This window comes from Scyliorhinus canicula, chromosome 20, assembly GCF_902713615.1.
Source record: "Scyliorhinus canicula chromosome 20, sScyCan1.1, whole genome shotgun sequence".
Classification (NCBI taxonomy): domain Eukaryota; kingdom Metazoa; phylum Chordata; class Chondrichthyes; order Carcharhiniformes; family Scyliorhinidae; genus Scyliorhinus; species Scyliorhinus canicula.
Window position 1 is genome coordinate 73,708,752 of NC_052165.1, and position 16,362 is coordinate 73,725,113.

Genomic DNA, 16,362 nt, shown 5'->3' on the forward strand with positions numbered 1-16,362 from the left:
GCTTTGGAACGGGTGCAGAGGAGATTTACCAGGATGTTGCCTGGTATGGAGGGAAAATCTTATGAGGAAAGGCTGATGGACTTGAGGTTGTTTTCGTTAGAGAGAAGAAGGTTAAGAGGTGACTTAATAGAGGCATACAAAATGATCAGAGGGTTAGATAGGGTGGACAGCGAGAGCCTTCTCCCGCGGATGGAGGTGGCTAGCACGAGGGGACATAGCCTTAAATTGAGGGGTAATAGATATAGGACAGAGGTCAGAGGTGGGTTTTTTACGCAAAGAGTGGTGAGGCCGTGGAATGCCCTACCTGCAACAGTAGTGAACTCGCCAACATTGAGGGCATTTAAAAATTTATTGGACAAGCATATGGATGATAAGGGCATAGTGTAGGTTAGATGGCCTTTAGTTTTTTTTTCCATGTCGGTGCAACATCGAGGGCCGAAGGGCCTGTACTGCGCTGTATCGTTCTATGTTCTATGAAACCGGAGCACCCGGAGGAAACCCACGCAGACAAGGGGAGAACGTGCAGACTCCTCACTGACAGTGACCTAAACCGGGAATTGAACCTGCGACACTGGGGATGTGAAGACATAGTGCTAACCACTGTGCTACCGTGCACACCCAAAACTGATCACCTCGAGAACAGCCTTGGACTCGAGGCAGCCCATTGTTTCCCTTGCCTGTGGGAAATCTAATCCTGGGGGATTTCTCAGTTTCAGAATTTCCCAAGGATGGCTTTCATTCGACTGATGAAAACAATAACTAAACGGAATACTTTATTAGAAATCTGTGGAGTCTTGTGGATTTAGAAGACCCTTTGTGTCTTGTTTGTTTTTCCCCTGCTGCTGCAAGCAGGTACAAAAGGTATTTTTAAATGACTCAGAAGGCAATGAGATCAAGTTAATACCCTCATCCCTCTAATCCGCTCTAGATTCCTGGCTAACACTCCGAATCACAGAGAAAATACAGTGCAGAAAAGGCCCTTCAGCCCATCCAGTCTGCACACACTCCCACCCACCTCATCTCTCCACCCCCATTGTCTATTTTAGCTTTGCAAAATTCTTACTCAGTCAACCTTGAACCTCTTTTGCATAGAACATACAGTGCAGAAGGAGGCCATTCGGCCCATTGAGTCTGCACTGACCCACTTAAGCCCTCACTTCCACCCTCTCCCCGAAACCCAACAACCCCTCCTAACTTTTTGGGACACTAAGGGCAATTTATCATGGCCAATCCATCTAACCTGCACGTCTTTGGACTGTGGGAGGAAACTGGAGCAGCGAGGGAAACCCACGCAGACACGGGGAGAACATGCAGACTCCGCACAGACAGTGACCCAGCTGGGAATCGAACCTGTGAAACCACAGTGCTATCCACAATGCTATGGTGCTGCCCTTCATTCTCACTCCGGTTTACTGGACTCACTGTTAACTCCACATTTTCCTATCCAGAAAGCAGGCAATAATCACCAGGAGGTTTTAATTGAGAGAGAGAGAAATCGGTGCAATAGCCAATCACCCCGAAACTGAAGCTCGTCTACCCCACTCGCCTGAACAATCTCCGGTGTTTGAAAGTGTTTTACTGATTTCCCCGGGGGACTGTTCCGTCCAGAGAGCAGGGTTATAGTGTGAGTTGGATTGTCTGCGATGATTTCGCAGCAAAATATCCTTGTCATTATTTACCTGTGATCATAGCAAAGCTGCATTTCGAAGTCTTCATGAGAGATTTCAAAGGTAGGGACCATGGATATTACCCTCCGGGGTGAATACCGACCAACAATTGAATGAGGTGAGGATTAAACAGCAATGAAAGCCAAATAAATCCCTTTGTATTCCTTCTCCCTCCCCTGCCTCTCTCTGTTACTATGTGAGCTTCCTCCGGGTCTAAATTACCTGTTGTATTCTGCGCGCCGATTGGTACATCTGGCCACAGTAAGGAATGCAAAGTGTCCCAGACTAATGTGGATAGATTTCTATTTGAAAGCGCCTGCGGTGGCAGACAGCTGCTGGAGGAAGAGAATAAGGGCAGGAAGCATCGAACCGACTGGACCCCACCAGCTGTCTCTTGTTTGAATGCAGAGGAAGATCCAAGAGAGAGCAGGACAAGCTGGAGCATCGCATCTTGGGCAGGGGCTGCCGAAGGGGGTGAGGGGCTGTTACTCTGCAGCAAGACAGACCTCACTAACACACACACACTGACACACAGGACAACAAGTTGCTCCCCCCCCCCCCCCCATCTTACCCAAATGTCTGCATCCTTGAATGAGAGTGCACATTACAATGGGGTTGGCACATGGCACGTCCTCCCCAACGGCACGGGCACCTCGGACGCCCTTGGCATCTCCCCGAGAGACGAGCAGTTGGCACACGCCGAGATTGCAGTGCTGGCCATCATCTTCGCTGCGGCCACGGTGGGCAACAGCCTTCTGATCGGGATCCTGTGGAGGAGGAAGAGGAGGGGGACCAGGCGCCTGTACGTCTTCCTGATGCACCTCAGCATTGCCGACCTGGCGGTGGCCGCCTTCCAGGTGCTGCCCCAGCTGATCTGGGACATCACCGAGGTGTTCCTGGGGCCAGACCTGCTGTGCCGGGCCGTCGCCTACCTGCAGCTGGTGGCGATGTTCGCCTCCACCTACCTGACGGTGGTGATGGCGGTGGACCGCTTCCAGGCGGTCTGCTACCCCATGGTGACTTTCCAGAAGAGCAAGGGTGACTGGAACACGGCCATCTGCAGCAGCTGGCTCCTCTCCCTGCTCCTCAGCCTGCCCCAGCTCTTCATCTTCTCCAAGACAGAGGTGGCCCCGGGGCTGCTGCAGTGCTGGGCACAGTTCGTCCAGCCTTGGGGGCTCAGAGCTTACGTGAGCTGGATCTTCCTGGTCGTCTTCTTCATTCCCGCCGTCGTGCTGACCATTTGCCAGGTCAGAATCTGCAGGGTGATCCGGCTGAACATTTACACCAAGACCCACCAGCTGACAGTCCACTCCAGGGCCAGTAACGTCAACTGCATCTCCAAAGCAATGAACAAGACCATAAAAATGGCAGTGGTCATAGTTCTCGCCTATGTTCTGTGCTGGGCGCCTTATTTTACAGTCCAGCTGTGCACAGCCTGGTACCCCAGTGACACCAGTGAGGGTAAGTCATGCCATCCTTTTCTCAAATAAGCTACCTTCCCTTTAAGAAAAAAAAAAGTTTTGATGACACACCATTCTCGGTTTTATTTTCCCCGGTGCTTCCCGAAAGATCCCCAAACTGTCCCTTCCCCAGTGGAAACAGCCCATTCCAAACTCCGAAGTGACGCTGTCATGGGACACTCGCTGCAGAGTTAGTGCGAATGTGTGACAGAAGACATTCTTCACAGCCCTCCAGCGAAAACAGCGGCAGAGGGAGAGGGAGAGATCGATGTCAATGCTGCCGAAAGATGATTCTCAGTTTTTTACAAATTTGCAGAATTTGTTGGCGAGTTGTAAGAACGGCTCACAGATTTCTGATCAAATAGAAAAAAAGTTTTTAAATTTTTTAAAAAATTGATATGCACCTTCCGCGACGCCCAGGAGCGTTTTATGCCTGATGCATGTCTTTTGAAATGCTGCAATAGAGGGAGTAAAGCAGGCAACCTGCCCACAGCAAGCTCCCAGAATCAGGAGAGCGATGATAGCCAGATAGATAATGGATTTGGGGATGATTGAGTCGAGGGATAAATATTGGGGGGGGGGGGGGGTGGGTGGGGGAGAGATGATATTCCAATCGTGTGCCAGAGGAGCATTTATCGTCAGATGATGGGGCAGAGGCAGGGGGTGTGGGAGGGGGTGTGGGAGTGGGGAGCTTGGGGGCTCCCGCCTCATGTCTGACCCAAAAGCGGCGCCTCAGACAGTGCAGCTCCCTCCCAGCAACCGCGCTGGTCTGTCAGCGGGAATTGAATCCTCAGTCAGTCAGTTTGCAAAAACAACACTGCATGTTCGTAACATATTCTCTGTTAATTTTAAATCGTGCAAGTGTAAAGCAATGTGTGGACACTTATTTACATAAACAGAAAAATGAAACCACAGAAAAAGTGTTGGGAGTGATAGAGGAAATGCATGCAGCGCTGGAATATTATACTCATACTTGGACGTTTTCCCTTTATCTACAATTTATTTTTGGGGGTGGGGGTGAATCGGAGAGATCAGTTGCTGGACTGTGCTCTTTAATCTGATGTAGCTATTTAAAATTATTAAATTGGTTATGAACGAAAATCTATGAAGTAATTAATTGTAAAGTTTTGAATTTACGATGCAGATAAAGGGGTTTGAGTGCAGAGCAGTACATAGATGGGAAATAATCTCTATATTACTGTGATAAAGACAGCAACTGCATCCCCTCCGTTCAGCTGAATCATATGAACAAGCCAAGGGTTTGTTCTTAATATATTTATTTCTGGGACTAGGGCACCGCAGGTAAGCTCATTATTTATTGCCCTATCCTAGTTGCCCTGGAGAAGGTGATGGTTCGCCTTCTTGAACCGCTGTGATACCTGTGGTGAGTGCAAAGGGGGTTCCAGGATTTTGACCCAGCGACAGTGATTTGTCTCCTAGACAGGGTTGATGCCTGGCTTCAAAGGTCCAGATTGTTAAAACCCCTTTATAATTTCATTGAACAGAGAGGACAGAAAAAAAGTCCCAAGGTGTAAATATGCATGGAACTCAGGAACTGCTCCCCTCCCCGCCCAAATTCAAGATGGATCTGGTCTTCATCAAGATTCTTGTGCCTAAAGATGTAGCAATTGGCTGGTTGAAAGTCAATACAGGGCGGCATTCCTTCACATTAGGACAAGATTGAAATGGGACCCAAGGAAAAGGAATGCTTCATTCGTGGGTGGCTAGTTAGTGAATTGTATCCAGAATTTTTTTTTAAATACCTTTTATTTCCATGGTCAGTGATGGTGAACTACTCGAGCAGAAACCAAACCTTTCTGCAGAGCTAAGATTGGCTTACGACAATGGGGTTGCTATTTCTCTGGATTCACAGTTGGAGAGACGAATCCTCCTCATTGTAATTCACAAAGGTTTTAACTGCAACTACAATGTCTCAGTGGTTTGATATTGGCTTTTCTCAAAGATCCATGGGCAGTGTTCGGCTGCTAACTATCCATTGCTGCCAGTCACTCCCAGGTCAACTCCCAGGATAATGCTCTGGGGACATGGGCTCAGTATATGTCTGTGGAACTCCAACCCTGGAGGGATGGAAGCAAAATACCGCAGATGCTGGAAATTCAGACATAGAGACTCAAGGCGGCATGGTAGCACAGTGGTTAGCAGTGTTGCTTCACAGTTCCAGGATCCCTGGATCGATTCCCGGCTTGGGTGACTGTGCGGAGTCTGCACGTTCTCCCCGTGTCTGCGTGGGTTTCCTCCGGATGCTCCAGTTTCCTCCCACAAGTCCTGAAAGATGTGCTATTAGGTAATTTGGACATTCTGAATTCTCCCTCCGTGTACCCAAACAGCCGCTTTTCATGGTAACTTCATTACAGTGTTAATGTAAGCCTACATAAAGCCTAATAAAGATTATTATTATGGGCTGGGAAAGCTCACCAAGTCTAGCAACAGCTATGGAGAGAGAAACAAGAGTTAACGTCTCCAGTCCAATATGATGCTGCTTCCGAGCTCATGAAGAACTCGAAACATTAACTCGAACCCTGGAATCGTCCTTTGTAATGAGAGACAACAATGTCCATTTTTGTTCCCAAAAAACAAATATGACTCTGCACTTGATGGGAAGAAAAGTGTACAGGCTCAAAAACAATCCCTCACAATTAAAGTTTTACACACTTTTAGCTCACCAGGCTAAATCGCTGGCTTTTAAAGCAGACCAAGCAGGCCAGCAGCACGGTTCGATTCCCGTACCAGCCTCCCCGGACAGGCGCCGGAATGTGGCAATTAGGGGCTTTTCACAGTAACTTCATTGAAGCCTACACGTGACAATAAGCGATTTTCATTTTTCATTTTTTTCACTTTGCTTACCTTACAATGCTGAAGATTTAAACTTGATTCTGACTCGTCCTGGCACATTCCCATCTATGCAAACTTACAACTACTAGCTAATGACACCAGAGGTGGCAGCAAAGTTCGCCGGGAGATCCATAGAATAGAGTAATTTAGAATAGAATAGAATCCATTGAATCCCTACAGTGCAGAGGAGGCCACTCAGCTCATTGAGTCTGAGAGAGCACTTGACCCAGACCCATTCCCCCACCCTAACCCTGCAACCCTGCACATTCATCATGGCTAATCCACCTAACCTGCACATCTTTGTGTGGGAGGAAACCAGAGCGCCCGGAGGAAACTCATGCAGACACAGGGAGAACGTTCAAACTCCACATAGACTGGTACCCAAGGTCAGAACTGAACCCGGGTCCCTAGCGCTGTGAGGCAGTGCTAACCACTGTGCCACCATGCCACACTAGGATGTTCTTTTGTGACAGCTACCCTCATTTCATTTCTCTTATCTGTCCTGCAGGTGCTGTTTTCACCATCCTCATGCTCTTGGGGAACCTAAACAGCTGTACAAACCCTTGGATATACATGTACTTCTGCGGACAAATCCCGCGTTGCACGAAACATCAACCACAGTGCCCAGTTCGAAAAGAGTCAGCCGTCACAACCAGCGTCAACCTGGCTGACAGGGATGCGGCAGATGCCTCCACAGCTGTCTGAGATTCCAGGCAGAAACTTGGGTCACTGGAGGAAGCATTGTGAACCATAAAAAAAATCAGAAGGATAAGACAATCCAGTTTTACTCCCAACTAAAATGTAATCTCTCCTTCAGACACTGATCAGGGCCTGATTTTAACTCTCTCTCCCTTAATGGGTTTTAGTTGGGTTAAAATCTGGCCGGCACAGTGGAAGCTATTTTCTATTTTAACGTTTCTTTTTTTATTATTCATAAAGTCCAAATTTGATCTTGAATTTTAGCAGCAACAATTTGCATTTAACACTGGGTACATTCGTTATGGTTTGTGAAATGTTTGTTCTACACGCTTTATCATTGATTACACATAATAGAATTCAACTAGATTTGATTGCAATGCTAGGATGAATCATTCGCAGATGAAATGAGATGAGATTAGATACCGCCTAGTTTACATTGGACTAATATGGTGCCATCAAACATATCTTCAAGTTTTCCTTCAGTAGGGAGGCATTTCATGTGACTAGAATTTCTTGACTTGTTGATATCTCACAGTTGAGCACGGTTCAATGCATGCTGTATCAAGGAATGCATAATTCGGAGAGCTGGTGGGGGAGTGGTATTGTCACTGGACTAGTAATCCCGAGACCCAGGATAATGCTCCGGGGACTGGGTTCGAATCCCACCAGAGCTGATGGTGAAATTTGAATACAATACAAATCGAGAATTAAAAGTCCCATAGTGACCTTGAAACCGCCTAGACCATTAATGTTCTTTAGGGAAGGAAATCTGCTGTCCTTACCCAGTCTGTCTCACATGTGACTCCAGACCCACAGCAATGTGGCTGACTTTTTTTTTAAAATTTAGAGTACCCAATTCATTTTTTCCAATTAACGGGCAATTTAGTGTGGCCAATCCACCTACCCTGCACATCTTTGGGTTGTGGGGGCAGCACGGTAGCATGGTGGTTAGCATAAATGCTTCACAGCTCCAGGGTCCCAGGTTCGATTCCCGGCTGGGTCACTGTCTGTGTGGAGTCTGCACGTCCTCCCCCTGTGTGCGTGGGTTTCCTCCGGGTGCTCCGGTTTCCTCCCACAGTCCAAAGATGTGCGGGTTAGGTGGATTGGCCATGCTAAATTGCCCGTAGCGTCCTAAAAAGTAAGGTTAAGAGGGGGGGGGGTTGTTGGGTTACGGGTATAGGGTGGATACGTGGGTTTGAGTAGGGTGATCATTGCTCGGCACAACATGAAGGGCCTGCTCTGTGCTGTACTGTTCTATGTTCTATGTTCTAACACGGAGAGAATGTGCAAACTCCACACGGACAGTGACCCAGAGCCGGGATCGAACCTGGACCTCGGTGCGGTGAGGCAGCAATGCTAACCATTGTGCCACCGTGCTGCCCACTGGTTGACTCTTAAATGCCCTCAGTTCAAGGGCAACAAGGGATGGGAAATAAATGCTGGCTCAGCCAGCGATGACCACATCCCATGAATGAATAAAATATAAATAAATATTTTCAGGATTGTCCAGTTTTATCATTCTGAACATTAGGGCTAGAATCCTCCAGCAGTTCTCTGGTCCCATCGGCAGCGCACCCCTAACTATAGTGGTTTCCCGGAGGTGTGGCGTGGCTTCAATGGGAAACTCCAGAGAATCCTGCTGCCAGCGAACAGTGATCCCCCCCCCCCCCCCCCCCCCCCACAACCACTCCCCCGCTGCCGGGAAACACACAGCTGGGGCACCGGGGAATCCAGCAATGCTCTTCGATAGTACCAGGGAAATCACATGACTCCTGGGTTTGTTCGATAGTGCCAAGCCATTTGGCATTATTGAGTAATGCAGACACTGAGTGAGAATTCGAGACTATGCATCTGAGTGTGGCCATTTTAATTCACCTGCATTCACTTTGGATGGAAAGTGCTGGCAAAGTTCGCATTAGTAAAACACGACACAATCCTCATGCATGAGTTAACACATACTTTGACCAATAACCCAAAAATGTTAACTCTATTGTTTTACCCGTATCAAGGTGAGGAGCGACAGACTCACAGAGTGGAACATTTTCCTCAAGCACTCACGGGGTAGATACAGAACAGTAAGTAAGCTCCCTCTAAACTGTCCCAACATTGTGCCTCAGCTTCAAGCTCACAGCCATGACCTCGAAATTCTGATATTCATAAAATGGGGCAACACATTGTTAAAATAGCAGTGAGGCTAATGACACTTGGCGTTATGTTTTTTTTTTTCATTTCTTCATGGGGTGTGGGCATCGCTGGCTAGGCCAGCATTTATTGCCCATCCGTAATTGTCCTTAGGAAGCAGGGCCGGCTCAAGGTACCGGCAACTCGGGCAGTCGCCCGGGGCGCCATGTGCTAGGGGGCGCCATCAAGGAGTGCGTGACCGGCATCAGAGACCCGGCGCTGCGTAAAAGACTCGGGTCCCGCGCATGCGCAGTTGGGCCGGTGCCAACCAGCGCATGCGCGGTGGCCGCCCTCCCCCAGGCCGCCGCGCACAAACATGGCGATGGATCCAGGCTCGCCGTTGGAAGAAAGGAGGCCTGCCGACAGAGAGACCGGCCCGCCGATCGGTGGGTCCCGATCATGTACCAGGTCACTCCGCCCCCCCCCTCCCCCGGTGAACGGAGCCCCCCCCCCCGAAGGGCGCCGAAGTTCAACTTGCCCGGGGCGCCAGCAACCCTATGGCCGGCGCTGTTAGGAAGGCGGTGGTTAGCTGCCTTCTTGAACCGCTGCAGTCCATGTGGGGTAGGTGTACCTACAGTGCTGTTTGGGACGGTGTTCCAGGATTTTATCCCAGCGACTGTGAAGAAATGGTGATATAGTTCGAAGTCTGGGTGGTGTGTGGCCTGAAGGGGAACTCCCAGGTGATTGTATTCTCTTGTGTCTGCTGACACATGCCACTTTTCTGACCTTGTCCCAGATGGTTCTAGTCACAGGTTTGGAAGATACTGTCTAAGGAACCTTTGTGAGTTCCTGCAGTGCATCGTGTAGATGGCACACATTACTGCCATTGTACATTGATGACGGAAGGAGTGAATGTTTGTGGATGGGGTGCCAATCAAGTAAGCTGCTTTATCCTGGGTGGTGTCAAGCTTCTTGAGTGTTGGAGCTGCACTCATCAAGGCAAGTGGAGAGTGTTCCGTCACATTCATGACTTACGCCTTGTAGGTGGGTAACAAGTTTTAGGGATGCACGACTGGAGTTGCTCGCTGCTGGAATGCTTGCCTTTGACCTTCCCTTGTAGCCAGTATTTATACAACTAGTCATAAAGTTTCTGGAGCTTGGTAATACTCAGGATGTTGATAGTGGGGATTCAGCAACGTTAATGCCATTGAATGTCATGGGCTGATGGTTAGATTCTCTCTTGTTGGAGATGGTAATTGTCTGGCACTTGTTTGGGGTGAATGCTACTTCCCACTTGTCAACCCAAGCCTGGTTATTGTCCAGGCTTTGCTACATTTGGTGATGGAATGTTTCAGAATCTATGGGGTGCAAATGGTGCTGAACATTGTGCAATCACTGGTGAACATCCCCACTTCTGACCTTATGATGCAGGGAAAGTCATTGATGAAGCATCCGAAGATGTTTGGATCAAGGACACCACACTGAATAACTCCTACAGTGATGCCCCAGAACTATATTCATAGAATCCCTACACTGCACAAGGAGGCCATTTAGTCTATCAAGACTGCGCCAACTCTCTGAAAGAGAACTCCACCTAGACCCAGTCTCCCACCATATCCCCATAGCCCCAGGCATTGATCATGGCCAATCCACCTAACCTGCACATCTTTAGACTGTGGGAGGAAACTGGAGCACCTAGAGAAAACCCACACAGACACAGAGAGAAAGTGCAAACCACACAGACAGTCACCCAAGGGCGGAATGAACTCGGATCCCTGGTGCTGTGAGGCAGCAATGCTAACCACTATGCCACCATGACACTCCTGACCTCCAACAATCACAACCATCTTGCTTTGTGCTAGATATGACACCAACCAGCGGCGATAAGCCCATAATATATAGAAGCAAAAGTAGGCCATTCAGCCCATCAGGTCTGCTCCGTCATTCAATAAGAACATGACTGATCTTATATAATCGTCAGCTCCACTTTACCACCTTATCCTCATAAGCCTTCATTCCTTTACTGGAAAAAAAAACCTGTCTACTTCAGCTCTAAACATACTTAATGACCCAGCCTCTACAGCTCTCTATGGTAAAGAATTCCACATACTCACTACCCTCTGAGAGAAGAAATTCCTTCTCAACATCTCTGTCTTACAGCAGCGACCCCTTACTCAGAGATTATGCCCTCTGGTCCTTGACTCACCCACAAGGGAAACAGCCTCTCACCATCTATCCTGTCAAGCCCCCTGAGAATCCTGTATGTCTCAATATGGTCACCTCTCATTCTTATAAACTCCAATGAGTACAGGCTCAACCTATTCACAATTCCTCCATGCCCAGGATCAACCTAGTGAACCTTCTTTACTGCTTCCAATGCCAGCATATCTGTCTTTAGATAAGGGGGCCCAAACTGTTCACAGGATTCCAGGCGTGGTCTAACCAGTGCCCTGCATCATTTTAGCAATGATGTGGAGATTCACCTGAAGAAGGAGCCGTGCTCCGAAAGCTCGTGTTTGAAACAAACCTGTTGGACTTTAACCTGGTGTTGTAAGACTTCTTACTGTGCTCATTTTAGCAAGACTTCCCTATTTTTATACTCCATTCCCTTTGAAATAAAGGTCAACATTCCATTTACCTTCCAATTACCTGCTGAACTTGCATGCTCGCTTTTTGTGATTTATGGACAAATCTAACCTACATCGCTCTGTGCTGCAGCTTTCTGCAGTTTTCCTCCATTTAAGTAGTATTCAGCTCCTTTATTCTTTCAACCAATGTGCATAACTTCACATGGGTGGCAGGGTGGTTAGCACTGTTGCTTCACAGTGCCAGTGTCCCAAGTTCGACTCCCGGCTTGGGTCACTGTCTGTGTGGAATCTGCTTGTTCTCCCCGTGTCTGTGTGGGTTTCCTCCGGGTGCTCCGGTTTCCTCCCACAAGTCCCAAAAGATGTGCTGTTAGGTGAATTGGACATTCTGAATTCTCCCTCAGTGTACCCGAACAGGCTCCAGAATGTGGCGACTGGGGGCTTTTCACAGTAATTTCATTGCAGTGTTAATGTAAGCCTACTTGTGAAAATAAAGATTATTACTATTATTATTATTTTTCTACATTATATTCCATCTGGCAAACTTTTGCCCACTCATTTAATCTGTCTATATCCCTCTGCAGTTTCTTTTGTCAGCCTTACCACTTGCCTTCCCACCTATGTTTGTGTCAGCCACAAACTTGGCAATAGTACATTCACTTCCCTCGTCCAAGTCATTAATATATATCGTGAATAATTGTGGTCCTAGCAGATCCCTTCGCATTCCACTAGTTACAGGTTACCATCCTGAAAATGGCCCTCTTATCCCAACTGTCTGTCTTCTATCAGTTAGAAAATCCTCTATCACTGCTAAGAAATATCCCCAACACCATGGCCTCTCATCTTATTAAGTAACGTTTTGTGGTACCTTATCAAAAGCTTTTTAGAAATCCAAGTATTTTACATCTACTGGTTCCCCTTTATCTATCCTTATCCCCTCAAAGAATTATAATAAATGTGGCAGGTATAATTTCCCTTTCATGAAGCCATGTTAACTCTGCATGATTATATTATGTATTTCTTAATGCTCTGCTATTACATCCTTTATAATGGACTCCATTATAATGGACTGCCAATGACAGAAGTTAAGCTAACTGGTTGATGGTTAGCTGTTTTTGGCTCCCTCCCTACTTGACCTACTCGAGGTGCAAATACTCCATCAGGTAACCCAACCACGGTGAGGCACTTGGCGGTGTAGTTGAACTCAAGCCCGAGGATCTGCTTCCTTGTTACAAACGAGGCAAAGGTCAAGACATCTGGCCCCGCTCCGTCCTGAGTTCCGGAATATCCCAAATCCCAAAAATCGGCACCAGTGGGCAAGACTCCAACCCAATGCCCAAGATCTCCAGAAAAAAGGAACTCCAGAAAAGAGGATCTCCAGAAGCCCATCAGCTTTGAGCACGACTGGAACATGTGCATGTGGTGTGCAGCCCCCTCAAACACTGATCACATTTATCCTCCACCCTATCGAACAATGACTCATTCCAGCCTTCGTGAGGTGTGTGTGCTTGAAACACCATCTTTAGCTGAATGAAACTCAGTCTCACACAGGACAAGGTCGCGTACACCCTCCTCAGTGTCTCACTCCAAACCTCCTCTGCCAAGATCAGCCCCAGCTCCTCTGCCCACTTTGCCTTCATTCCCTCAACCGAGCACATCTCTTCCCCCACTATCCGCTGGTATATGCCCTACGTACTGGCCACCTCCGACCTCGAGCAGGATAAAATTCACTCGAGCAAGATGGCTGCTTCACTGGGAAGGCCAGAAAGTACCTTTTGACCCAGTTATGCACCTGGAGGTACCTGAACCCATCAGCATCCATAAGCCCATATTTCTCCTTCAGTTCCCCCAGGCTAACGAACCCAACCCTCTAAAAATAAATCTCCACCTTCTCCAACCCCTTTTCCTTCCACTCCCAAAACTTCACATCTGACCTAGCACAGAGTGGGAGCTAATTGAAATCTTGACGGAATTGCCTCCAAATTTGTAATGTGGCTACTACCACCGGGTTAGCCGAGTGTTTCTTCGACACCACTGAAAGCGGAGTTGTTACCAACTCCTCTCTTCACAGACTCTGCTTCCAATCAGACCCACAGCTCCCCCAACTCCCCGTACCACTCTAGCACTTTTTCAGCATTGGTCGCCCAATAGTGATATTGAAAGTTTGACAAAGCCAAGCCCCCTGATTACCTCTCCCTCTGGAGCAGCGTCCTACTGATAGTTGGGCATTAACCCATCCAAATAAACCCAGTCACAAGTCGATCAGTCTCTCTGAAGAACGCCTTGGGCAGGAACACCAGGAGGCACTGAAACAAAAATAAAAATCTAAGCAAGATAATCACCTTAACCGATCCCACTCGGCCCACCAGGGATATCACAAGTTTGAAGCAAATGTTGGACAGAGGGGAGATAGCAAAAATTAAATGGGTTGACAGTAGCTATCAATTGTCTGATTGTTTTATAAAAGAAGAGGGTTTAGTTCACAGGAACCTTTGGATATTGTTAATGAAGGGCACCTGTTTCTGTGACTGTTTTTTTTTCCTTCCCAAAAAGAGGGGGGTGTGGGAAATTGCATGTATTACAAAATTATTTTTTTCTCCAAGGAAGGAAAGACTGTTAAGAGACATTCCAATTAGATGTCTCATTGATGTTAAGTATCCAATAATTGACACTGATTATGTAAGAGGTTGCTGGTGGCCCGTTTGGGTGTGATGTGGTGATAGAGTTTTGTACAGAGTGTGTGCAAGGAAAATAAAGATGTCCTGGGAAAGGAGCAGAACTCTTACCTCTTTACTGAACAGCAGCCAGAAGCTAACAATGATGGTGTCTGGGATATTGTCGACAGGGCATGATTTCTTGAGTATGACCATGTCAGGCTGCTGCTTGACTTGCCTGTGAGACAGCTCTCCCAATTTTGGCACCAGACCCCCAGGTATTAGTAAGCAGGATGTTGCAGTGTCAACAGTGCAGAGGGGCAGCACGGTAGCATGGTGGTTAGCATAAATGCTTCACAGCTCCAGGGTGCCAGGTTCGATTCCGGCTTGGGTCACTGTCTGTGTGGAGTCTGCACGTCCTCCCCGTGTGTGCGTGGGTTTCCTCCGGGTGCTCCGGTTTCCTCCCACAGTCCAAAGATGTGCGGGTTAGGTGGATTGGCCATGCTAAATTGCCCGTAGTGTCCTAATAGTAAGGTTAAGGGGGGGAGTTGTTGGGTTATGGGTATAGGGTGGATACGTGGGTTTGAGTAGGGTGATCATTGCTCGGCACAACATCGAGGGCCGAAGGGCCTGTTCTGTGCTGTACTGTTCTATGTTCTATGTTTAAGGGCTGAGTTTGCCATTGTCATTTCTTGGCTATTTCAGAGGGAATTTTAAGAGTCAACCACATTGTTGTGGATCTGGAGTCACGTGTTGGCCAGACTAGGTAAGCAAAACAGATTTCCTTCCCTAAAGGATATTACAGTTGTCATACAGGACAAAATTCACTGACCAAAAAGCAGTGAGGATCACCATTAGTTACGCATCAATCACATAGCAAATTCAGGAGAGAACAGTTGGGTGGTATTGTAATATCTGGATCCAGAGATGCTGCTCCACTGCATCACACTGTCTGACTCACTATTCAAACACAATGAAGAGTGTGAAGATGATGTACATTAATTGTAGATATGAACTAAATAATGCAAAGTTAGGGCTTGTCCATTAGAGTCTAAATATCATTTTAATAGCACGCTGAGCCTTGTTTATCTGGTACTGAAAATGGATTCTCTGCCGGCGGAATGCTCCATTTTGCTGGCAGCCCGGGGGTTTCCCGACGGTGTGGGGCACAACGGGAACCCCCATTGACCAGCCTGCGTAACGGAGAATCCCGCCGGCGGGGCGAAACAGAAATGAGGCGCGGCAGGGCGGAGAATCAAGCCCTATGATTCTAATATTTCATGACAAATTATAGAAAATGCTTACTCATTCATATATTAATACAGTATCCATTCCAAATGGCAAAAACAAAAGAAATACTTATGTTTTGGACGCAGAGGGAGCACACGGCTCTCGCTGTCAATGTTGTGAGCAATCAGCATACACCTCACTTCGCTTCCCTTGCTTTACGTGCGTATCATTTCAATCATACCAGTAGGAAAAAAATTAGGGGGATGGAAATTACCCGCAATGTGGCAACCCTGCACATGGCCAACGGCCAACAAAATGTCTTGTGGCCCCACTCAGAACCCAGAGGGACCACATCTGGTTCACAGGCTTCAGTTTCCCCACCACTGCCATAAACTGTGGCCCATTATCTGCCTTTGAACTATAAAAATGCATGTCAATATATATAAAATGGGATGTCAGCATGTGTAAATATCGCACTCGGAACATGACACTTTCCTAATTAGCTAAAACAACCCTAAAATATGAATGTTTCATAGCAGCAACCTGAAACTGGTGAAAACCTTCCAATCTGCAAGGTGCTTTAGTAAATCAATTCATCTGTATAAGTGGAGTGGTGTTAATTTATTGCTATCAACTTTCTGTCCTCTCAAGCACAAGCCAACATCAGTCTAGCTGCAATTTAGCAGCAGAATAATACATTGTACATGATTATACAAACGCACAAATTAGGAGCAGGAGTAGACTGCTCGGCCCCTCAAACCTGCTCCAGCATACAATAAGGTCACGGCTGATCTGACTGTATCTTCAACTCTCTTCCTGCCAACCCCCGATACCCTTTCACCCCATTGTTAATTGAGAATCTATGCAGCACGGTATCTATCTTGGGCAGCACGGTAGCACAAGTGGATAGCACTGTGGCTTCACAGCGCCAGGGTCCCAGGTTCAATTCCCCGCTGGGTCACTGTCTGTGTGGAGTCTGCACGTTTTCCCCGTGTCTGCGTGGGTTTCCTCCGGGTGCTCCGGTTTCCTCCCACAGTTCAAAGATGTGCAGGTTAGCTGGATGGCCATGATCAATTGCCCCTAGTGACCAAAA

The 16,362-nt window shown here is 47.6% G+C and overlaps 1 protein-coding gene across 1 annotated transcript; it reads left to right on the plus strand.

The window, feature by feature from the left end:
- The first annotated feature begins 2,242 nt into the window (after window positions 1–2,242).
- Window positions 2,243–7,229, plus strand: LOC119954761 (vasopressin V2 receptor-like). Its single transcript, XM_038780303.1, has 2 exons — window positions 2,243–3,128; window positions 6,489–7,229. Exons 1-2 carry the CDS (start codon window positions 2,243–2,245, stop codon window positions 6,683–6,685), a joined length of 1,083 nt encoding a protein of 360 aa, XP_038636231.1. The 3' UTR covers window positions 6,686–7,229.
- Window positions 7,230–16,362: the final 9,133 nt, after the last annotated feature.